At 39.5% G+C, this 24,557-nt stretch overlaps 1 protein-coding gene across 1 annotated transcript in view; it reads right to left on the minus strand.

Moving 5' to 3' along the window:
• Window positions 1-8,639: 8,639 nt before the first annotated feature.
• The window catches only part of LOC149932332 (uncharacterized), an 81,509-nt gene continuing 65,591 nt past the window's right edge, over window positions 8,640-24,557 (minus strand). Inside the window, exons 3-8 of the mRNA XM_090155355.1 lie at window positions 12,481-12,561; window positions 11,806-12,234; window positions 11,218-11,280; window positions 10,550-10,907; window positions 10,347-10,485; window positions 8,640-10,054 (exon numbers count right to left, since the gene is read on the minus strand). Coding sequence (XP_090011481.1) covers window positions 9,751-10,054; window positions 10,347-10,485; window positions 10,550-10,907; window positions 11,218-11,280; window positions 11,806-12,234; window positions 12,481-12,561 — 1,374 coding nt within the window. The 3' untranslated portion in view covers window positions 8,640-9,750. The remainder of the gene's footprint in view (window positions 10,055-10,346; window positions 10,486-10,549; window positions 10,908-11,217; window positions 11,281-11,805; window positions 12,235-12,480; window positions 12,562-24,557) is intronic.

Consider the following 24,557-nt stretch of genomic DNA (forward strand, 5'->3'; position numbering starts at 1 on the left):
ACACCGTGCACAACGACAAAATAAATAATCAATATAAGGAAGCCAGTTCAGGAGAAGATCAAAGAGGACACGTAAGTAAAGGCATTGTCCCCAAGATCTTAAGAGAGATGATGCTTGTTCCATAAACAAAGACTCTCTAAACCGCGAACTCCGAGGCAAACAAATTGTTAAAATGTTGCTCTTACGTCACAAGACGGCTTTATTAGAATATTCTTCGCACGAGCGATAGAAAAACCTATATTCCTCGCGACTGTAGCGCGCTCTCGTAGCTTTGTAAAAGTAAGAGACTGTGACGTAAGAGCCACATTAAAACAATAAGGCCACGCTATTTTATAAAAAGAACTATTGCCACGCAAGTCTCATCAGAAAGGTCGTCAAGGACCAAACGTAAAGATTGAGAATTTGACTAGTATACGAGAATACCAGCACTACGAAAACCATTCTTACCAAGTTAATTGCATGAAAAAATACAAACAGGCACTCTTTAAGGGAATATGAACTTGCGTACTAATGCCGGATCAACGAATTTCACATTTCTACCACTAGGTTTAACGGAAGATAGAGGTGATTGGCGCTAGTTACGTTGAAAACCAGTCGTAGCGCTTGTTAGCAGAAGTTTTTCGATTTAGTTCCTACTCCATTTAAAGGGACATAGTCTCAGTAATTTCCCTGTGCTAGTCTCCGGAATTTTATTGGTTGGATCTGCTATCACGAGGAGGGGCCACTGGAAATTCGGGTCGAGTTTTTCCAATGATTGTTACCCTTTAAGAGATACCAAGTGACGGGTAATATGCGTCAGTTACATCAGGTTATCGACGCCACGCCGACCTAGACGAAAATGCGACTGCAAAGGATTACGAGCCAAGGAGTGCAATAACGGGTGACTTTAACGAGATGCCGAGATCTGGCACTTGTAACCCATAAGGGCGGTGGCGCACTGGGAGCTCTTACCCTTGGTAAAATGTTTCTACCAACTCCAGTTTCGGTCAGGTAGGGGCCGGATATTAGACTTTGGTTTCCAATGGACGCTTCAATAAAAGATACCCGGTTTTTACTCCTCTCTCCAAATTCATCTGGGAAGGAGCTATTTCCGGTCGGTCGGTTAAACGGTTAGAATGGCTAGCCAAAAAGTCATATTTAAGCCAATTGGAGACGCGCTTTTGCCCTCATGAGAATTTTGCGTCAGGTAAGAAACGCGTCGGCTCACGTGTATAAGGAACATACTAATGTTAATTTTCGATAAGATATTTTAAGGTAAAATATATAATGTTACTAAAACTAAGTACAAGAAGATAATATTATTAGTATTATCATCCTCTTATGGTATAAATAATTTAAATTATATGTAATATTTTTATAATACTGGGCAATTTTAAAGCTTCTCATGGAGGCAGAGTTAATTCATTTCGTATAAAATTATCTTTTGGAAAAAGATGAAAACTCATTAATTTAGAACTAAACGTATTACTTTTGCAGTACGGTATGCAACAAGTGGTTCCTTTTAACCAGGTAACCTTTTTGGCATGTTAAGGCTTAGCAAAAAACCTAATATTTCAACAAGCACTATATAAATAATAATTTATGAGTCCTGGCTGTCGGAAATATTACTTCTTGGCAATTTCTGGGAAGATGTTTTATTTAAGCGCCTATTGTTGCTTACGGGCGTTGGCTTAGTTCTTTGTTGAGCTGGGTGTCTGTCGGTGGTGCTACAGCATCGGTCCTTATTCCTTCGGTTGTACGCGAAATGGGGATTGGTCGTCCCATTGGATGGCTTGTGTCAACGGTGCGACTTGCGGCAGTAGGGTTCTCCTGCTGTTGCTTATGCTGTTGGTTACCCGTCCGAGCTGTGGACGTTATCGCAGGGCATTATAATGCGACTAACGATGATATATAACGATACTACATCCCAGGTGCACAGGCAATGAAAAAGATAACACTTGTTGGACAACACAACCCACCAGTATAGCCCTAATCAGATGTTCAAACCTAATCTAATTTGGTGAAAGTTAATATTATAATCCAGATAAAGTTAATATTATAATCCTGTTGAAGTTTACAACGTGCACGCAGGGCATAGCCGCTTGAAGGTTTAGAAATGAACAAACTGAACGACGTTATAAATAACGAACTAGTAATTTATTAAAGAAGGCATTAAAATAATATTTACAAATTATATACAATTAACGAATATTACTAGATTAGTACTGTAGCGACATTACTGCAAGAACTGCAGAAGCTGGATGACACACCTTAGTCAAATGACAGGCGGTTTTATATACGGTCGAAATCTTATCTCTAAAGGAGATAACGGAAAGATAATATTTAGTTGATAAAAAATATCTTCATTGCTCTTTTTCTTCAACACTCGCCCTCAATGAAGATATCGCTGGAGTGATGAAGACTCAGGTTCTGGCGGTGTTGTAGAATCGGTTCATCTTCGTTGAAGCTTCAACGGTTCCCAATGACCTTTCTTCTCGTGAGGTAAGTTGACCTTTACGTGACTAGAGCGTGTCTGTTCTGCCGTCTTCGGAAGTACATCGCAGATAAGGAAGACCTTGTCGACTGGAGTGTATTTGCAGCAAGTGTTTTTCCTTGACGTTAGTGTCGATCGATCTCGAAGAACAGGACCTGTAGCTCTGGATGGCTCGTCTCGAGATACCTCATCGGATCTGACTATCTCATCTCGGCTGCTGGACTCTGACATCTGCTCGCCCTGTCTGGTGACATCATCATGAGCAGGGATAGGAGTTTCAAAGGAACGTCGCTCGTTATCGGAGTTTACATCTCGGGAACGAAGAACTTTGTCTCGCTTGTTCTTTGAAACGGCGGCAAGAAGGACAGGGTTTAAAGGCTGGACCACCTGCATATCCACACGGTTTAGAGACTCGACTTTTCCTGGAAGACGTAGTCGACGCTTGCCGTTATACTTCTCGTACAGTCCACAGGCCGTTGCCGTAGCTAGAAACTCCAACTTTGGGTTTGGCTTAATGGCGCTCCTGAGGGAGAGAACATTGCAGGCGAGGTCTCTGATGTACCAGACATTGTGGATGACTATGTGTTCAACTGCCTTGCCGATTTTGACGCGGACTTTAATGAAACACCTTAGTCAAATGACAGGCGGTTTTATATACGGTCGAAATCTTATCTCTAAGGAGATAACGGAAAGATAAGATTTCGTTGATAAAAAATATCTTCATTGCTCTTTTTCTTCAACAAATCCAGATAAAGTTAATATTATAATCCATATAAAGTTTTAATCCAGATAAAGTTAATATTATAATCCAGATAAAGTTTATATTATAATCCAGATAAAGTTTATATTATAATCCAGATAAAGTTTTTACTCTAATTTAGCGTTCGCTACTCTAGGTAAAGTTTTTACTCTAATTTAGCGTTCGCTACTCTAGGTAAAGTTTTTATTCTAATTTAGCGTTCGCTACTCTAGGTAAAGTTTTTATTCTAATTTAGCGTTCGCTACTCTAGGTAAAGTTTTTATTCTAATTTAGCGTTCGCTACTCTAGGTAAAGTTTTTATTCTAATTTAGCGTTCGCTACTCTAGGTAAAGTTTTTATTCTAATTTAGTGTTTGCTAGAGTAAAAACTTTATCTAGAGTAGCGAACGCTAAATTAGAGTAAAAACTTTATCTAGAGTAGCGGACGTCCGTATTCTTATTTATTGTCCATTTCTATATATTAGTCTTTAATCCTGTTTGTAATTATTCCGTGATTAAATTTAACCGGAAATAATTTGAAACGTAAAATAGCAAAACGTTGTCGTAGAATTCCTCTACGATGAGTAGTTTCTTCAATCTGAACGAAAACGGCTCAAATTTTCATTTTAATAACCGACCTAAAACTCGGTTTAAGATCCAATGTACGCTAGCAGAGTGGTCTCAGACGCTTCATTTTGCGCATTTCTCCCAAAATGTATTATGAAAAAGCCGTGGAAGCCGGTGAATATAAATGTTTCACGCGAGTAACAGTAGTATAGGGAGATGGATAGTTGCCTCCAAGAAATATATGATGTACTTCTCATTAGTCCAGAATCCTTTAAACACGCAATCCCCGAGGTATTAAAATGACCTACGGTGTAGCCGCCGCCGTACTTACCTCAAGAACCATTAGTGCTAAAATGGTAAATTGTAAATAACTCGATAGGAAATTGCATGTCCTTGCTATCTCGTTATCCCAATATTCCTTCGAACCGTCAAGGATAAAAAGAACAAGTCCGTCAAGCCGTAAAACTTGTTTCACATCGTGACACGTCCAAGCGGGACAATATAAACGAATAATGCCAAATTAACACAAATTTATGAGGTGATAAGTCTGAAACTAATCGTGCCACCATATTTAAATTATTAGGACACTTCGACAAAGAAGCCTTTTTCAATAGGCGATATAATAAAGTAACGTGGCCTTCTTGTTTTGATGGGAAAGGCCACCTTCCACTATGCTTCCATTAGCTTTCCCACCAAAGAGCCTATGAATTCATCCGTAGGCTTTAACTGTACTATTTCGTTATCCCATTTTAACAAGTTGACTTTATAATATCGCCTATTGGACACATTTCTAATTCGAAATTTTGAATTAATGTTTGTAATATTGCCACAAATTAGTTTTGAAGATGAATTCGAATTTTTATAAAGTAATTTTACTGGACGCCATGTAAAAATCGGTTAAGTAGGGCCAAGAATTGATCTATTTATATATAGAGAAAATGTTAATATTCCGACGCATCATGAACCAGGGGAATCAACTAAAGGGGGGAGGAAATGGAAAAGGAGGCGTTCTTATTTAACGCGTCACTCACGCGAATGTCAATCGCGTCAAGAGGACGTCATATTTAGGGAGCCAATAATGCGCCGCCTGGAATTGATTGAATTTAAAGGGGAGGGGCCAGGTTCTTATCCTAGAGCTGCAACGGGAGCGAAGGGAAAAATTGACGGAATATAAGACATTATGTATAAATAGATCAACTGTTGGTAGGGCCGTCCGAATTATTCCATTTAACATGAACTGACCCAAAATTAAAATTTATTACAACTAAGAATTTCCATTTAAATTGTTCCACCAGCCACGATAGGCGCGAAAGATTTGACCCCACTGAGCCAATCGTTTATTCCCATTCGACCGAAAGAATTTTAAAATGTAGCCCAATTGGCGGGGTGATTTGGTATTTTATTTATAAGGTATGTACTATCGAAGATCCATGTTTAGGTTAGGTTAGGTTAGGTTAGAGTTGGTTAAGTTTACTATTTCAGTTTTGGTTCAGTTACTTTTCTTGACTAGGTGAAGATAAAAATATAATTCATGCTCATTCCATTTTATTTTCAAATAAATGCATAGTACAAAGATATTAAAATGGCATAGCTAAATTCATAGCTACTGCATCTAGTAGGGAGAGTGCTACTTCATTTTGAGATTAAAATGGAATAAATAATTATTATTGATGTATAAATACCCTCCTTAATTAGCTATCCGCTCCATTGCAAACGACTTCAGTAACTAAATTGAAAACATAGCAAAAGCCAATTTATATAGCAGCGTTCGGTCGAATGGGACACATAAAAACCGCACGTTTCGGCGGAATGCGGTCGAATGGGACACCTCAAAAACCGCCTTCGGTCGAATGGGACTAAAGCGAGCCAATCTGGACGTCAAAGAAAATGGCGCTGCAGACCAGACGAATTTATCGTGTATTCCACCGTTCTCTCATTTCCCTCTTATCGGACAGGCAAGGTTAAATCAACCCTTTATTTGAACCATTGCGCGTAAGACGTGCGCAAATGTTCGTGTTAAGTAAATAATTAGTTTTAACTGCCGGCACTCGATTTGGCAAATGAAGAGACACCTTTTAATATTTTAGAAAAGCAAAGGCATTGATAGGCTGCCCCGATCGATAATTATCGAAGGTGTTCCAAATTGTGATGACAACAACGACACCTACAACTACACTCCGGATAAAACAATAGTTTAACATCGAAATATATTTCGATGTTAAACTAAAAATGAGACATCAATCGTGAAGATATTTCTTAAGCGTGTACTCGAACGTCGTCGACACAAGATTTTTGACGAAATTGGGTATTATAGCCATTCAACTCCAAATGTATCATTAGTGATCCGTTCCATAAATCTATAACATTGCAGCGTTATAAGCTTATGGTCTGACATTTTACACTATATGCGAATGAAAAAGCCCACACAAGATATTTGTAATTAAAAAATTATTATTTGTTTCGTTTAATATCCGCACCTAAACAAAAAGAAACCTACACATTTCGGAATCTAAAAGTATTTTTTTTCGTATACAAATGTATATATAATTTTTTATAATTTCGGAAAAAAGAACCGGGTAATACAAAGAGGTCGAATAATAAGAAACATTGAATTTCCCCTAAGAAATGATCGAACTTAGGCCTAAGCCATTTGATGATAACTATTCGCCACAAATGGGCTATGGGAGTGGGTGTAGCGTCGGTGCTACACTCGCTGAATCGAATCAAAGTGTAGCTCATAGTTTCCATCAACATAGTTTTCGAAGAAACTCAAATGACACATCTTCGTATTAGATAAAAACAAAAACCATACGTACAAATATTATCTAATTATTTATACCTAACATTTTTTTATTCTCGTTTATAATACTTCACATACATTAATCACACCGATTTGTTTTAAAAGGATAGTATACAGTATACTACCTTCCCGACACACTCGGCGATATTTCAGTTGAGTTTTGTTTTCCGTAGGCCTATACCTAAACATCTTTTATTATAGCGATTTCGGGGAATGACTTAATACTGTTTTTCATATTTTCTTAAAATTACTATAACTTCTACGGTAGACCAATCAATTTAAAAACAAAAAAGTAAATGTACAATTAATATTTCAAGAAAAATTCACAATCTGTTGTATGGGTTACTTTAATTGGTTTATTTTCATTAATTTAATTTTTTTTCAAGGAATTTGTCCACGAAAGTGCCCATAGGGGTGCGTGTGCTTCTTTTCTAAGAAGTTATTCTATATTAACTTCTAAACAATGACAACCAATTTACGCCTTTAGATATTGTACGCCTGATTTATTTTCTAAGCTTAATCCGTATTCCGACAAATTAAAAGCAATCAAATCTGTAATATTGGTCACGATATTCAGCGGGGATTGTCGAGATCTTTCTACGGTTTTGCCAAATGTTATTGAATTAAACAACGAATTGCAATTTAAAATCAAAATTCAGATATCATTAAAATTATACGAGAAAGAAAACTTAATATTGTTATAATTCATTTACTTAGCAAGGAGTATGAAAGGTATAATTTTTCGCTAAAATGTTTATTTTGTTTCCGTCTAATTACACAGTTACCTCGATATTAAATTTGTTATTTTTTCCTAAATACATATTTCGTTTTGCCAGTGAAGTTTCCACCAAAAATGTTTTTTATCATTTTGTATTTTCATTTATGGAAAGTGCCAAGAAACACTTATAATTTCCACACACATACCAACAATCACACTTTTCGCGAAATTAAAATTTGCGGTTTTAATTTTTGTCAGAATGAATTACATATAGTCCTCATTCACTCTAAAAAATGGAATAAAATCTACAATCATAATAATAACAATAATAATAATAATAAAACGTGGGCCTAGTTTTAATATCGCGTATGTTATATAACCATCAATTCCGGCGGGGTCATTAAAGTGGATTCAAAATTAAAAACTGCCAAGTTGGGATTTTTTTATCAAGTAATTTTTTCGTGGGGCTGTTAACCACCTATTTAGTGTTTGTTTGATTGAAAATTTAACGGGGGTACTGACGGGGGCCGGGAGGGGGAGTTAAAACTTGATATTAATAGCTAAAAATGCTATACACTATTTCTGTCGTCATAAATATCTATAAACAAGCTCGAGGCAGCTTCCCGCCTTGAGCTTCGCTATTAGCGATAGTGGAAAACGAGTAAAGCTATTTTCAATTTACCGCAACAAGTGAAGAATTCTTGTTCACTTCACCAGGCAAGGTTACCGTCAAAATAACGCGATAGTGGTGTAACATATTTTGAACCATACATCGATTGAGAAGGTGGTTGGCAGCCCCCCGAAATCGCAAAAACGTGGTAAAGAGGTCAAACTATAAGAGTATTTTGGAAGCAAATTTTCGAGAAAGAGCCAATTTAGTATTCCGTCTGTTTTTCTGAAACTTATAATATTGTCTTATTTTCAGGGGCGAGGGGGCAGACTTTCACGCAATTGTCACCTGTTTCAAAATGTGCGTCACGTGTATTTTTTTTAATATTTCTGGAAGCAAAGATTATTGGCTCAACGTGTGCCTTGGGTTATAGAACATTTTTTGTTAGTTTTGTACTTTACTTGTGAGGGAGTTTTTGTTTATCTTCGCCACTGATGATCAGAGGCAGTTTTATTTTGTGTCCTGCTTTATTTTCATCCTAGTCGTTTTTTTATGTATATAAACATCTATTTACAACCGATTTATTCCATATTTGTTTCATATTGTCATCAGTAAGCTTTCAACAAAAATAACCTTTTTCTCTAAGATTCCTGTTTTAGGTTTCATTTATTTTTTAATATTTAAGATGTTTCAGTTAGTAACTTGACTCTAAAGGCGTTTTTGGGGGGGGGGGGGTGTAGGATGGCAACGGGATTTTAAAAGTCTTTCCCCTTTTTTGGTTTCAAATAAAAAATCAATTTTAAGCGATGGAAGGAGAAATGATATCGTTTTCACTTTTGGTTTTCGTGTCGGAAAAAAGACGAATTTGATAATTTGATTTTTAATTAAATTATTTTAGCACCATTAAGTGGTTTGGTCTTTTTTATCTTTTTTTCCCAGTTGTTAATAATACGTGAAATTCGTAACGATTAGAGATTAAATTGAGCGAAACGAAATAATATGTTTAGAGCTACTTCTAAAAAAATTCGCTCGCTAAAATACAACACCGTTCCATCGATTGTAGAGTTCGTTTTTTCCTTTTTTATTATTTTTTATCAGTATTATTCGTAATAATTGGGTCGCTGTGGAAAGAAAAAATTTCTATTTTCTTACTTTCGAAACAAAAATATTTCACTATTTACTAACATCAGGTCACGTGTAAGGTTGGCTAATGTGTCAAAAATGCACTTAAGTCTTCTCTTTGACACATTTTTTAAAAGGTGGATAATTTTGTTGTTGTAGTTTTAGTTTTAAATAGATTTTTACTTAAAATGACAAATAATTTTAAAGAAATTAAATTCTTTTAACGTATAATAAAAAATAGATTTAATGAAATAAAAGATGAATCGTTTTATCTTCATTCCTTTAAAATTTACTCTCGCATTTTTGTTTTCAAATCTCACTCTCTCCGCGTTGATCATTTCATTTATAAAAAGGACATTTTTTCTCTCTCTCTCTCTCTCGTAATTCGTCATCAATATTTTCCAATTAAAAACGGGTGTTAAAAAATGAGACGCGAATGTACTCGTAACCGAAGCTGAAATTTAGACGCAAAAAGGTACACTTCTCGAAAAAATAGAGTCGTTTTAATAATAAAATGGACTGAGTCTGAAGAACGAATGTGAAATGGGCCGACAGGAACGATCTGTTTTTTGAACTGGGGGAGAGTTATGGCACAGCCAATGGTAGATATATCTTTCGCTAACAATTGAAACGAATGAACGGGGGTTGGGACGTGGGCTTGTTGTTGTTTATTTTTGCGAATCATAAACGATTTGAAGTAGGGGATGAGGTGGGGCGAGTTCTCACTGCAGGCGCTCGTTGAAAGGAGAGCGAGAGGTGGGCGGGGTGGATCCACGGTTGATTCCCAGCAAGTTGGAAGCGCTTCCGTCGAAGGTGGCTGTGGCGGCGCTCGAAGGCGAGCCGGAGGAGGGGGGCAAGTAGGGCTTGTACAGAGGGTGGAAAGCCGAGCTTTGGCTAGGCATCAGGACGAAGTTGACGCTGGGCCTGAGGACGATGTTACCCGTCCCAGAAACCCCGCCGCCGCCGCCGCAGATCAAGGCTGAACCCCGACCAATGCAAGGTTCCACAACCAGAGGGCACATTTGACTTTGCAAAAGAAAGCGGATCGCGTTTATTTAGAAGCTGGCCATCGTTTCCATCTTCAAGAAGTTATTTATTTCTACTGGGGGAGAATGACTATTTTGATAGGATCCGCGGCCAACTGGTACAAGAAGGGGGAAGGGAAAACGGCACCGACGCGAGCTTCAATCGCGTCGGAAGACGTTAGATTTAAGGTACCGGGGCTGATTGTATTTCGAGCGTGAGGGGGGTTTGGGAGCGGAAGATCGTGGCAACGTAGTCATTCTCCGGTAGTAGTGAAAAGATGAGTAGTTCTTACTTTGGTTCTTCGACGAGTTTGATTTTTTCGCAACCATCGGGTGGTTCCCTGGCAAGGAATTTGTTGATTCGCGGACTGGCTCCGAATTTACAATCCTCCGAAGGATCAGAGTCCTCTGGAGAGGCACTTTTTCTGCCATCTGACGGAAAGAAATATTTAGTTAACGCTTCGTCGCGGGAGGATAGTAACGGAGGGCGTCTCACCCGAACTAGGTGGCCGGGAGTTGTCCATGGATCCTGGAATGAGGGGGACAGTCGGAGACACGCTCTGGCTTCGACTGGTGGCGGCGCTGCTGCCTCCGCTGCCGCCATCGCCGGCGGACGAAGACATGCCCAGAAAGACGTCGGACGCTCCCGCGCCGCACAGCCTCGTGACGGATCCGGACAACTGCTGTTGAGACGAACACTCGCCGACGCCGCTAATTGACGCGACGCCGACGCTCGAAGCGGTCTGAGTATCCGCCGTTGACGTGGCGTGCGACGACATTCCTCCTTTGGCGTTCGACGTTCGGAAGAGCTTGGCGATCGGCGCCCGATGACCATCCGGGGTTGGCTGTCTAGCCTGCGAAACGAACGTCCTAGAATTAGTCATATTCCTCGGACCAACTAAGGGATTCGATCCTAAGAAATGCTTCTCAAACGCGGGAATGGTTATAGAAAAATACCCAAAATTAATTCGAGATACCCCGAAAGAAGGTCGACGAACCGTCTTTAAATTCTATTAAAATGGCGATTTGAAGGTGAATTTTCTAGGAAAATGGGATTTCGGGCCAGTAACCATAGAAACTTAATTTCCCCTCCTTTTCTCAGACATAAGGGCAAAAGGAGCCTCGTATCGTATACCCGGGGGTGATCTCCTCTGGTATACTCACTCTTTCGGCTTCCCCTTCCGCGTCGTTCCCCGCGATGCCTCGGAGCACCAGCTTCTCAATCTCCTGGAGATGCGGAGGGAAACAAAAAGAAAAAGTCTTAACACTCCGGCCAAAACCAGCCGACATAGAAACACACATATAGCAAAAAAGAGAGGTGGGTTTCCTCGAAAAGACTCTCTCTAAGAAGACAAAGATCGCGCGGGCTCGATCTCAAACAGCGCAACATTCTCCCTCCCTCCCTCCCTCCCTTCTCCGACTATTTCCCAACAACCAAAGCATCGTTACAACCGGTTTTATAGCATCGTTTTTGCCGTTTGCTCTAAGATTGGACTACGCGTTAAGATACAACTAAGCACTTTAATCGAAGACGAATTGGACAAGTTGGACAAATTATCTTTATAGTATACAACTTATAAAACTTTTATCGACTTTTATGTAATAACGTTATCGATAGAACCAAAATTTGAGGAGCTATTTCTGGCAGAGTGTTTAAATTAGAATTGGAGGATTAGAGAAATCTAAGAAAGTGAGAATTCTGTATAGAGCCCCGTGGGGAAACAGAGACTAAGATGAGACAAAGTGAATTACTTGATTAAGGCCTTCCACACTGCTGCGCATGCGTGGTATTAAAGGTTTTGGAATGTGGGGAATTGGAATAGGAGTAGCGGGCGACTGATGTAAAGCGTGAGTGTTGGCGGGCGCCGCTGGAGAAGCGCCGTTGTTGGAGACGACGTACTGTTGCTGTTGCGGCGAGGCGGCGAGTAAAGGCGGGCCGCCGGAAGAAGAATGGCCAGCAGCGGGAAGGAAGTGAAGGGGCTGTTGGTACATGGACGGTGAGCTAGAAGAGGCTCCGAGAGGCGCCACGGCTGATATGGTGCCGCTGCCGCCGCCAGTCGAGTGGACCGGACTGAAGAGCGGCAAGATCTGCGACGAAGGAGAAGGGGGCTGCTGCGGTTGACCGCCACTCGGGGATCCCCTGCTGAGCTGGCTCGATCTCTGCAAACGCGTTCTGATGAACTGCCACAAATAAAAACAATCGAAAATTCAAATTGAGAATTATCTCGATATCCGATTCCGACTTTGTCGTACGCGCGATATTGACGTAGCAAAAGAACGTACAAAAATCCGCCGATTCGCGCGAAACAAGAGGCCGAGACTATTCGCGTGGGGACACGAAAGTTGGGAACGCGACGGAGAATCCGAACGCGGTCGTAGCTGCGAAAGTGTCGCGCAGGCGCCGAGTAAAGCGAGAGGTTTTCTTACCTTCATTTCGTAGGGGCCTAATTCGGAAGCTTTCCTCTGTTGGCCCTTTTTTCTGTCCAACTCTTGCCACTCCTCGGGTGTCTGCCAAAGAAAGAGAGACAATTATTTATCGCATCTTCGTCATTAAGAGAGCTTTCTTCTACACTGGCGAAAGGCTGCAAACGCAGAAATGTAAAAATACTGTCGACGCGTCGTTCGCCGTTGAAAAACACGTGTTCGAACAGGTTAGAGAAGAGCGACTCGCGAACGTAGCCTAAGGTTGAGCCAGTACTTGGATATTTCTTTCTTTCTCGTTGACGCGGTCGAACTCCATTATCCGAGTCGCGCCGAGAAAGCCAAGATATTTACATATTTTCACAATTAAGATTTTTACCTGTTTTATTTTTAAGCGCGCGGGATAGCACGCGTTGGGTGAAACTAGTCGATAAAGGTCAAGCTAAAAAGGGGGAAAAAACGGAAGCCGAGTCTCGAGGGGTTTAACCAAAAGATGTCCCAAATCCTACGTAAGAAACTCGACAAGTTGCGGTCGTGGCTTTATAGCCTACGTTCGTTCTATTTCAAGTACAAAATGGTTTTATTTTATTTTTTAAACTTGGTAGCGTTCGTGTTCAAACTGGTTGGTCCGTCTGCCATCTTTTTCTTTTTGACTAATTACGCTTTTTTATATTCTTACATCATTAAATCTAAATGCGAAAATATGCGATTTAAAGCCCCGATTTAGGATAATAGGATAAAAATTCATTAAAATAATAGAGCCTACAATTTATTTCGACAAAACTAGTTTAATAGGACAGTTGAAAATTAAGAAAAGAGACCATTAGCTAACATTTAAAATACGCATTTGCCTGGTTAAAAATATAATGATTGGGCTAGTATTTTTTGAATACCAGATTAATGTTGAAGTTTGTTTTCATCAAAGCTATATATCTACATACATACACCCCTACAGTCCCACTGATAACCCCTCCCAAGATGTCCACTCAAATATTTTTTTGTCATTAATGTAGTGACTCGATAGACACCCCTAGCTTTTGGATGTTGTTGCGCCTCCGCTGATTTAAATCAATTTCATTTAAATAAAGAGATTTAAAATCATCGATTTAAATCACCTATGATACTTCAACGTATTTATTAAAATGTACGAAAGTAATAATAAAAATAATATTTAGTTTACAGCACCGTTGCACTGAAATTATTACTAAATTAAAAAAAAAACAGGCATTAAACCTTAAAAAGAACAATAAAAAATCGTTTTAAATCAAATAAATAATTTTTTTTTTTAAAAGCCAGGTAAGTACCGGGTATTTTTGGCAGGTGAGGACTATAGGTGGTAAGATGGTCTTTAACCAAGGATTTAATCAGGGTTGCCACATTTTTTTCAGAATCCAATTCCCTGACTTTTCCAAGCTTTCCCTGACTTATTTTGTGCCAAGATTTTGTAATTTTTAACCTATATTTTCGTAAAAGTTTCCTATTTGCAACCGAAATTAAATTCCCCGTCATTTCCCTGATTTTTAGGCTAATTTTTAAAATTCCCCAACTTTTCCCTGATTTTTATATCCATATAAAAATGCCCCGACTTTTCCCTGATTTTTATATCCATATAAAAATTCCCCGATTTTCCCTGATTTTTATATCCATATAAAAATTCCCCGATTTTCCCTGATTTTTATATCCATATTAAAATTCCCCGACTTTTCCCTGATTTTTATATCCATATAAAAATGCCCCGACTTTTCCCTGATTTTTATATCCATATAAAAATGCCCCGACTTTTCCCTGATTTTTATATCCATATAAAAATGCCCCGACTTTTCCCTGATTTTTATATCCATATAAAAATGCCCCGACTTTTCCCTGATTTTTATATCCATATAAAAATTCCCCTACTTTTCCAGGAATTCCAGGTTTTCCAAGTACCGTGGAAACCTTGTTAATATAGAATCCTTGCTTTAACGTCATCAAGCACGAAAAACACCGGTGTCGTACCCATCTCGAAACCTTTCAATATGGGTTAAAATTGTTTGACAGCACGACTCCGTGGATACACACATACGTAATGGTCAAATAAGGCTTATTTCCAAAAGGGAATTAGCAAATGGCCAGATATAAGGATTATTTGGCAAAATAAACGGGAGATTTTGAAGGGAAATATCTAGGGTAATATAGGGCTAAAAATATATTTCAATATATGACGAGGACGGGAATAGGTAATCCGAGTAGCCCGTCTGTTCCAGGTTAATTGGAGAGTCGCGAAATTTTTGATGGTTTTCCAGCCCAACCACCCCCTTCGCCGCTTCCCAAATCAATGGCAGCGAGGATAATCCCGCAGCCAAACGCTGTCTCCTAGTAACGCAGTCGGAACCCCTTCTTTTCATCTCGGGGCCCGGAATTCCCCGAGCGAATAATATAAAAGTCTTTTAAAAGTAGCGCCACACCGAAGAAGAGGTAAATAGCGAACGCGGCTCTGGCTCGACGACTCTCCTAAGGCCGTTCCATTTACTTGTCAATTAAATCTTCCAGTCGTTAACTCGACGAAGAAAGCCCGCTCGTGCCTATTACTTTGTTAATTCTCCGTCTCTCCCCCTCCCCAGCACCTACGGAAGACAAAACCGAAATTGGTAAGGCCGCCAATCATTTCACCAGAGTGTGCGCCAGCCAGCCAGAGAGAGAGTTTGGGATGTTCGGGAGAAGAAATAGAAATAAAGGAGGTCTCTGGCGCGGAAGCGGCTAAAATGAAGTAAAGGTTCTCCCGACACAACGTCAACGCGCGCCATCTAGCTTCGGAGTAGGGAAAAAAGTTTGGCTCGGGAAATAGCCATCGACGAAGAAACTCAAATAAGGTTTCCCAACTTAACCAAACCAACCGAGGACGGGGTACGCCACCGCCGTATAAGCCAAGCCAAGCTTTGACAAATGAATCTAATCAACAGAACCAAGGCGCGTTTCCGCCCTTTCTCTCTCCGCAGACATTTGCAGACATTGTCGTTGGCGCTCGTTACTCCCAATTCGAAAACATTATCCAGAGTTAGGCTCGCATTTATCACTATTACTTTATAGCGCCAAAGGAGTTAGCCTTTACAAATTGTTGCCTTAGTTTAGAAACATCGTAACTTGGGTTCATTTAAAACTAGAGATATACGAATTTTTGAAATCGAGGTAACGAAATATACAGGGTGTTTCAAAATGTTATGCAAAAATTTTAAGGAGTTGTAGGGGGTGAGTTGAGAAGTATGCCTGTTTTTTTCCCATTTATCTACGATGAGTCAAAAGAGCGCCAGAGAGCTTCAAAATGTGGCCTACTAGGCCCTGGAAGTAGTTTTGCGCTTGTTGCAGCCTATTTCCAGGGGCCACACTTTGAAGCTCTCTGGCGCTCTTTTAACTCATCGTAGGAAAATGGGAAAAAACAGGTAAATATTTACTTTGAAAGTAAATTTATTAAACTTGTTGTCGTTATTTTAAAACGCGCACTGGTTCAGTTTGCATATGTAATAGAAAAGGTGTATTCCATTTTATATTTATATGTCTCTACTAACTAGTATATATTTCGTGACCGAAACTAGTCTAGGTAGCGTAACGAGGTAGCGCCTATGATCTAGCGTCTACTACAGACAAATTAATCAGTCATAAGTACGTTTTTTTAAATTAACTTATCAAAATATAAGCAAACGATTCAAAAATTATATTAAAATGCAAGTATCATTATTTATAAAGTCAAATTTACGAATACCGATGAGGAAAAACTGATAGCATCTGCAATGGCGATAGTTTTCGGTTACGGATAACTATAAATTAAGTTTATTTAACTATTTGGAAGTAAATTTTTAAAACTGTCGTTATTTTATTACGGCCACTGGTACCAGTTTGCATATGGATTAGAAAATTGGTTTATTATCTATATCATATCAAATACTCTTATCGTGAAAATTTCTGGCAAATATGCAATAAATTATTTTAAACATCGTATAGAGTAATGGCAGTTCTACGTCACACGACGTCACCCATGATTTTTCCTATTCATAAAAAATTCGCGCCCACAATGGCGGCCATGGCCAAAGCTACGGAGTGCTACGCGATTGTCTTTAGTCGATAATACAAAATATAGGTCGATTTTTGGACTAATGAATACCGGGATGTTTCGGCTCCCCTAAAACGTAAACAAGACGTCACGGACATTTAAGTACACAATCATCCCCATGTATTAAATATATTTTAAATATTAAATTTAAATTTGAACAAATTTCCCATCATCTTGTAGATTAACTTCACAAACCCAAGAGGAATTTTATTCTCCCCGTCACGAGCTTTTTAGTGACGTAGAAATAGCATTTATAGAAGTGTGTATTCAAATGTCCGTGACATCTTGTTTCGTACGTTATAAATTCCTTAAAGGAAGTATGACCTTCACTGATAAGATTATAGTCCCTTTAAGATTGGAAAACGCGCGAATAAGCCTTTCTATAAAGTCATTACGCTTGCCGAACTTGTTTTAATGTATCGCTTTCGTCACGAGGTACGTAGGAGTTCGGTTCAGTTTTGAAGGTTAGATCTTTATAAAAAAAAGGGCAACTCGTCGAATTCTAATAGATGTTTCTATAAAATACGGGAGGTCACGTGTAAATGTTTTTTCTACGTCACTATCTATAGTTATTGAAGATAGAAAGCGCGCGCTCGAGTCGATAAATATTTTGGATTTTGAAGTTCAAGTGCCAAATTCGCGTGCCAATAAAGCTAAAAAGCTTAAGATCGTGACGCAGATAAAAACATTTTTATATTGTTTTATTTTATGGAAACACCTATTCGTGTCTCGTTAAACTTGCTAAAATGTTCCACGCGCTCTTTAATATTTTAGCGTAAAAGGCTCGCGCATTTTTTTATTTCAGGGAGCACGCGCGAAATCGCTCGAGGCCGTTTACGCTAAAATATCAAGACGCGCGTGGAACTTTTTAACAAGTTGAATAAGACATAAATAGAGTTTACGCTAGCGTCTATTGGCTATCACGTGAGACGTTACTTCTACGTCACGAGTGACGCGCCCGATACATCTAAACAAGAAGGCCAATGTTACTTTATAGAAAGGCCTATTGGTTCAATAGCGAGGAAACGAACTGTAAACGCGAGAGATATCGGCGCTCGCTAAAAATAAGGAAAAGAAACGAAGAGAAAGAAGAGTCGAAAACATTGGCATCCTGAAAGTGACACTTCTCCTATACGCTAGGGATAATAAAAACAATGGCGAGATCCGCTTGTTGTCGTAGAAAGAGGAGAGAGAGGCCGCAAAAAGGTTATTTAATAATGTTTATCTCCGCGGAAATTCTCTCGCTTCCATAAGCTCCGAGAAGAGGAAATTAATATTTAAGGTTACAATGCCCCTCTTAACCCTCCGTCGCGAGCTCTCTTTCCCTTTTCCACTATTTCTCTTTCTAATGGCAGGACGCCAGGCACGGCTAATCCGATAAAATGTTGGGTCGGTGTCATCGAGGGAGAATTTACTTCCAACTCTCTCTCTCTCTCTCTCTCTCCCCTTCAAGCGAGCGAACAAAATACGGCCAACTCCTTAAACACAGTTCTACGTTTTCTACGTCAAATACAACAAAAAGTTGGAAAAGACGACTCGAAGTTTGTGGTTTATAAGCTAAGCCGTATAAACTCCTAGAAAGGAACAATTTCTAATTTTCGGAAATTTCTTTTAGACCGTATTATTTCGTAAGGATTTAAATATTGTACTGCCACCTAGGATAACGCAGCTAGCCTTTAAACACGCTAAGGCAATGCTGTGTACAAATTTCATTGGACGAGCCTTTACGCTGAACGTTTTACGGAAAGAGGGGAGACAATTTAAGAATTTTCCCCTTCCGACGGAAGTAGGCGCTAAAGCGTCTAACCAATGAAAATTGTACACAACAAAATGCACCGATTTCAAAAAAGGATACCAGCATGGCGGCCATAGCCAAACAGTGTTACCTAAACGTCACTTTTTTAGAATAAAGTCCATGTCAGTGGCAAAAATGTACGCGAGAAAGTGCACGACTTTTGACGGGTTGCGTTCTCCTTGTGTGGGCAGTGCTGTGTTTGTTGCTCCTAGCTGCCACGAAGGCGTATCTTGTCGAAGTATACAGCGATTTTTAGTTATATGAAAAGTACGGTCTTTCCAATGATTTTGCCCCGATATTTCCTTGGAATTTGTCTTTTATTGTTCTAAAAATTGTCACACATAGTGAAATCAAAGACGTTTTTAATGTATTTTTTCTTCCATTTTAAATATATTTTAGAAATACTATTTGTTTTTTTTTGGTTGGGTTTTTAAACAACTAATCTGATAAGTAATAACAGGCAGGGTTTCATTGAAATCTGGGAAAAAATTAGGGCAACAATAGGAACCAAATTTAAACTAAATGATCGGATCCCAAAAATTTATTTAGTTTTAATTTTCTCAATTACTAATTATGTGTACTAACAAGGAGAGTACCCGAGGTGTTTATTGCCGATTTTGTTCAAAGTCTGACGTAATGTAAATTCCCAAAAGGAAACGTTCGATTTGCCATGGCAACCGAAAATATTTTTGACCACTTAAAACAATTTTAAATCACGAAATGGGTAATTTATACCACATTTAGGTAAATTTCATCCAATTTGGGTAAATTGGAACATTTTTAGAGTAAAATTGTAACAACGTTTGGGTAAAAATAAGGAAAATATCTTATTTTTGTTTTAAGTGGTCAAAAACATTTTCGGTTGCTATGGCAAATCGAATGGGTAGTGCAACGTCTCCTTTTGGGAAATTTCATATCTCATTACGTCCGACTATGAACAAAATCAACAATAAACAGCTCGGGTACTCTCCGTGTTAAGCTGGTTTCACACTCGACGGAAAATTAGCAGCGTAAAGTTGAACGTTAGCGGTATATCGAATGGGAATCAATTTTCAGCTCGGCGTTTATTATCGTCTTTCCGGCATATTTTCCGTCGAGTGTGAAAATAGCTTTAGTCTTAACTATCACGTGGACTACGAGGTAAACTGCCAAAATATTTCAAGGCGATGGTGCTACTGAAATGTCGATTTCAGGGAGGTTTAGAGACCTTGAATAAAAATGAGACTATTAGGTATTCCGTGGAGCCGGTGGGTGCTGTAACTACTATTGTAAGGCGGGTCTTACCGGTAAACGCATTCTACGAGGCTTAATGTACCGAGCCAGCAGCCATCAGAGAGCGCGGGGTGGTACTCCGGGGAATAGAGGAGTCAATACCGCGTGACATTCAGTCGGCTTGATAAACCACGCAACGAGCGAAAGAAACGAGGGGCCCGGTTCCAAGGTCCAAGTGTCACAGCGACATTAACGGGGAAAGCGCGATGCAAATGTCGACACGATCCGTTGACTTCCCTTCCACGGACAGTTTTCTCGTTATGTCATTATCACCAGAGTGGAAGGCTAGGCCCGTACACCCTATCCTCCATCACGCCTTACCTTCCAACCGTGGCCGCCATTTTGGCGAAATTTTGGGTGAAACCCTTATTAAGTTCGTCGCAAAAAGCGGCCCCAAATTATTCCAATGAGAACCATTAAATAACAGAAAGGGCCCCCTATTAATAGGCGGATTCGTAGCCGAAGCCTTGGTCTCACTAACGCGACCACTAAATTATACAAAAGCTCCAAATAATTAGAGATATTAAGCTCGCGCCATAAAACGCGTAGTGCGGGAAATGACGCTAAATACGCGAACAATTCTAGCTCTCCTTTCGCGTTTTATCGTCAATCTTTATCGCGCGCGTTGAAACAGTCTCTTTCGAGTCACAATAAAAAAGGCATTTCGAACCGAATTCCGCAAATTCTTCTCCAATGAAAATAAAAAAGGATTTGGAAACCCACGTAGTATCTTTGGTTTTTGAAGACGATTTTCGACTTAATGTAAAACAACTTAACAGAGCTCTCCCCCCCCGCTTCGTTGCGAAGGCGTGGATCGACTGCAAAGCGCGCGTTTCCAAGAAAACTGAAGCAAGCTCCTTTTTCTCTCTCTTGGCTCTTAAAACGCGAGACTTTTTAAGTTTCTGTTTTCGGGTAATACGAAAAAAAGTTCGGAATGGTAAGAGTAACTTCGACAGGGCCATCGTAATGACGTTCTAATCAACCGGGGAGAAGAGGCTCGTGTAGACACCGTTGGCGTGGCACGACGGCAAAACGGGTCTAGGTTCTTGACATGTTTTATTCATGGTGCACCCGGTCGGAGTATACCGTGACAGCGCGTTTACGAGAGTTCAGTTTTCATTAATGTACTTGTCCGGGTCCCATCCTAATTAGTTTAATAACAACGTCGGCAATAAATGTAAAATATACGCGAATGGGTTAATTATTCTTCAACAGTACGTATTATAAATCCAAGAATTTGTTCATCCCTGACCGTCACAAGGGAAGTACAATGTCAGAAACGCCCTTGGAAATCAAATTTATTCAACGTGGAATTTTGAGAAGGGTTTTTCAAAATCCTTTACTATAAAATTAGCAATTTTTCTAAAACAAACACAAACTCGATTGTTGGTGTACAGGGAGAAGCCAGCTACCACAGTTTCGATGTTTGGAATACGTAAGTAGAAAATACTCTCAACCGATTCTAACGTTTTATTCATTACATATTTCGGGATGTCTCCTTGTTAGACCAATTATGGTCGGCCGGTTATGAAGTTATATCCCCCCCCCCAGCTTCTTTTTGATATAGAAATGTCATCTGCCAACCCATCTACGGTCCAGTCCGAAGTGAACAGGGTAAAGGTTGACTGACAAGGAGAGTACCCGAGCTGTTTATTGCCGATTTTTATCAAAGTCGGGCGTAATGTAGACGTATACGAATTATGAAATTTCGCAAAAGGAGACGTTGCACTACCCATTCGATTTGCCATGACAACCGAAAATGTTTTTGACCACTTAAAACAAAAAAATCTCCATTTAAAAAAGCATGGGATTTTCTCGGTTTCACGAATTTTTTTAAAAAATTTAAAAATCTCGAAATGGGTAATTTGGACCACATTAAGGTAAATTTCATCAAGTTTGAGTAAATTGGAATATTTTTGGGAGTAAAATTGTAACAATTTTTGTGTAAAATAAAGAACAAATCTTATTTTTGTTTTAAGTCGTCAAAAACATTTTTCAGTTGCCATGGCAAATCGATGGCTAGTGCAACGTCTCCTTTTGGGAAATTTCATATCTCGTATACGTCTACATTACGCCCGACTTTGAACAAAATTGGCTATAAACACCTCGGGTACTCTCCTTGTGAGTAATTTGCTGAAGCTGTCTCGACATTCTCAGTTTACATAAAGCAATCACGTAGCGGTTAAAGGGAGAAATTCAGTTAGCTGTTGGATTTCGTCAAATAAAACGGATGATTAACCTTTTTAAAACAACGTCAAGCTTCAAGGTTAAAAGGAAAATCATATCATTCAATACGAATTCGGGAAATCTGTCTTTGATATTCAGAAACAGTTACGGTTTGAAATGTAAGTGATACATCAACTCATAATTACTAATTAACCGTTAATAGATTAAAATTGATCTTTTCAGTGGCGGCGGAAGGATAATATTTGGTGGGGTACTAATTCAAAAGCGCTCTTAGAAAATGACGTTTTTTTTGATAAGCCAAAAACCATGATTTTAAATTTTTTTATCGCATATTTGTTAGTGAATTTCAACACAATAGAGTAGTGTTTAGCAAATAGCAAATCTAATTCAGAATTTAATTAAATAACTTTCTTAATTTATATAATTATATGTATAATATAGAGTAATATCGGAGTGTCGTATGTCGACGTCATCCATGCTTTTCCCCATAGATAAAAAACTGCCCTCAAAATGACGGCCATAGCCCAAAGCTACATTCGTTATCTAGATTTATATACCCCCGTACCGTAAATTGAATACATACCGGGGAGCCCAAAGCTACAGAGCGATACTACTCTATAATATATAGGATGTTTCAAAGTTATGCAATAAATTTAAGGAGTTGTAGGGGGTGAGTTGAGAAGTATGACCTGTTTTTTCCCCCATTTTCCTACGATGAGTTAAAAGAGCGCCAGAGAGCTTCAAAGAATGGCCTACTAGCCCCTGGAAGTAGGATGCAACAAGCGCAAAACCAAGCAGCAGGGACTTTAAATACTGTTTAAGTTTACTTTTTTTACGGGGGTTACCTCGATTGGTATACAAAGTTCTTTTTTACCTATCACACGAACCCAAACCTTAATGTTCGCGTTTCCCTGCTGCTTAGTTTTGCGCTTGTTGCAACCTACTTCCAGGGAATAGTAGGCCACACTTTGAAGCTCTCTGGTGCTCTTTTAACTCATCGTAGGAAAATGGGGAAAAAACAGGCATACTTCTCAACTCACCCCCTACAAGTTACAACTCCTGAAAATTTTGCATAACCATTTGAAACACCCTGTATATATAAATTATTTCTGAGGATTTTGGAAAATTATAGACCGAAATGTGATTTATGACATTTTTGGAAGGGAAATTGGGGGGTACAAATACATCGATTGTACCCCCGCCTGAATTCTAGGATGATGCAATGTAGCGCTGTAGACCCCATTCCGCCGCCATTGGATATTTTTAATGTAAAAATTAGATAAGTTTGAAATATTGGTTGCACGAAATTTGAAACCAAATGTTTTAGCAGAAATGAACGTATTGTTTTCAGCGACGTAACGTTTTCCATTTGGGATCAGGGTGAGAAATAGGGATTTTTTTAAAACTGGACCTGTGGCCAGTTGACCCTAGGTAGTTTAATTAAAAAACTGGCCACTGGCCGCTTACCATTTTTAACCTTCAAAATTAGGCTTTCATAATTTATGGTCAAATTATCCATTCTTGACCATATGTGCTATAGACCTGACCCGAACAAGCCTACTGAAAGAGAGACTGTTTATATTCATTTTTGATAGTTCTGCTAAATTCGCTTCTTCTATACTGTGTGTAAAGTAGACAGAATCCCAGTCACAAACCCACAGCATAGAAGCCAAGACCGAACAATTTTAGGGATTAATATAGTATTTACTTAATGAACTAAAATCTTGAAGGGAAAAACTTTGAATTAATTAAGTGGTCACTAGGGCCACTAACACCCCAAGCATTTAATTTTTAAACTGGCCCGGCTAATTTTTAAACTGGCGATTGGCCCGTGATAGTGCCTTATTTCTCACACTGAATTTGAGATAGGTTTTGAGATCGGGAACAACCAAACGTATTCTCAAATGTGGGTGTCCGTTAAGGGTCTTTTTATACCACGGCGATAGAAGTCGAAACGTATCAACTTTTAAGAGCGAAGATGGGAAAGTTTCTATAGGGAAGCGAAAAAAATAGTGTCGCAAATAAACAGATGCCCTAAAGATCAATATCGGCTTTGTTGTTCTTTCGGGGCGGGGAAGCGCGAATATAGGGGGACTCTAGTCGACGCGCGCTCGCGCAGGGGAATAATGAGAAAGGAAGGAAGGAAGCGACTGCGTATACGCGAAAGAAGGCGGCCGACTCTGAGAGAGAAGAAACTATTAAAGGTTTAATTCCTAGCAGGGATATTTCTGTCGCTCTTTCGGGGATCGGTCGAGAGATGAAGCCGGAATTGGAAAAGAGGGACCGAAGAAAAAAAACCTCGAGAGCCGGCCACGATTTCGAGAGACAGAAATTGCGAAACCCGGACGGAAAAGTGGATGCGGAGGGAGAGAGAGGATGGAGAGGAAGTAGGAGAGAGAATTTTCGCCGCTATAGGAAGGGGGGCAAAAACCTTTACGTCGAAATCAATGAAGACTAACTCCGGCAAAAACGAAGGAGGCGTACAGAAATGGAATGAAAAGAGTCCGCCCGCTTGTTTACTCGTCCTTTAACGCTTTACTAGACCACCTCTCCTCTCCTCTCGCTCGCAACGGGGGGAAGATGAGGCGATTCTAAAAGAGAAGGAGCCATCTACGAGGAGAGCCGAAAAAATATATTGGTGGGAATAAATAGATCGGCGGATCATTCCGCCAGGTACGAGAGAAACTGTGAAGAGTGACGCCCGCTGATAGAGAAAGTCGTAAGGTGGCCGCCGATTCCCGGAAA

The sequence above is a fragment of the Leiobunum rupestre genome, chromosome 8, assembly GCF_980474605.1.
Source record: "Leiobunum rupestre chromosome 8, qqLeiRupe1.1.hap1, whole genome shotgun sequence".
Lineage (NCBI taxonomy): Eukaryota > Metazoa > Arthropoda > Arachnida > Opiliones > Sclerosomatidae > Leiobunum > Leiobunum rupestre.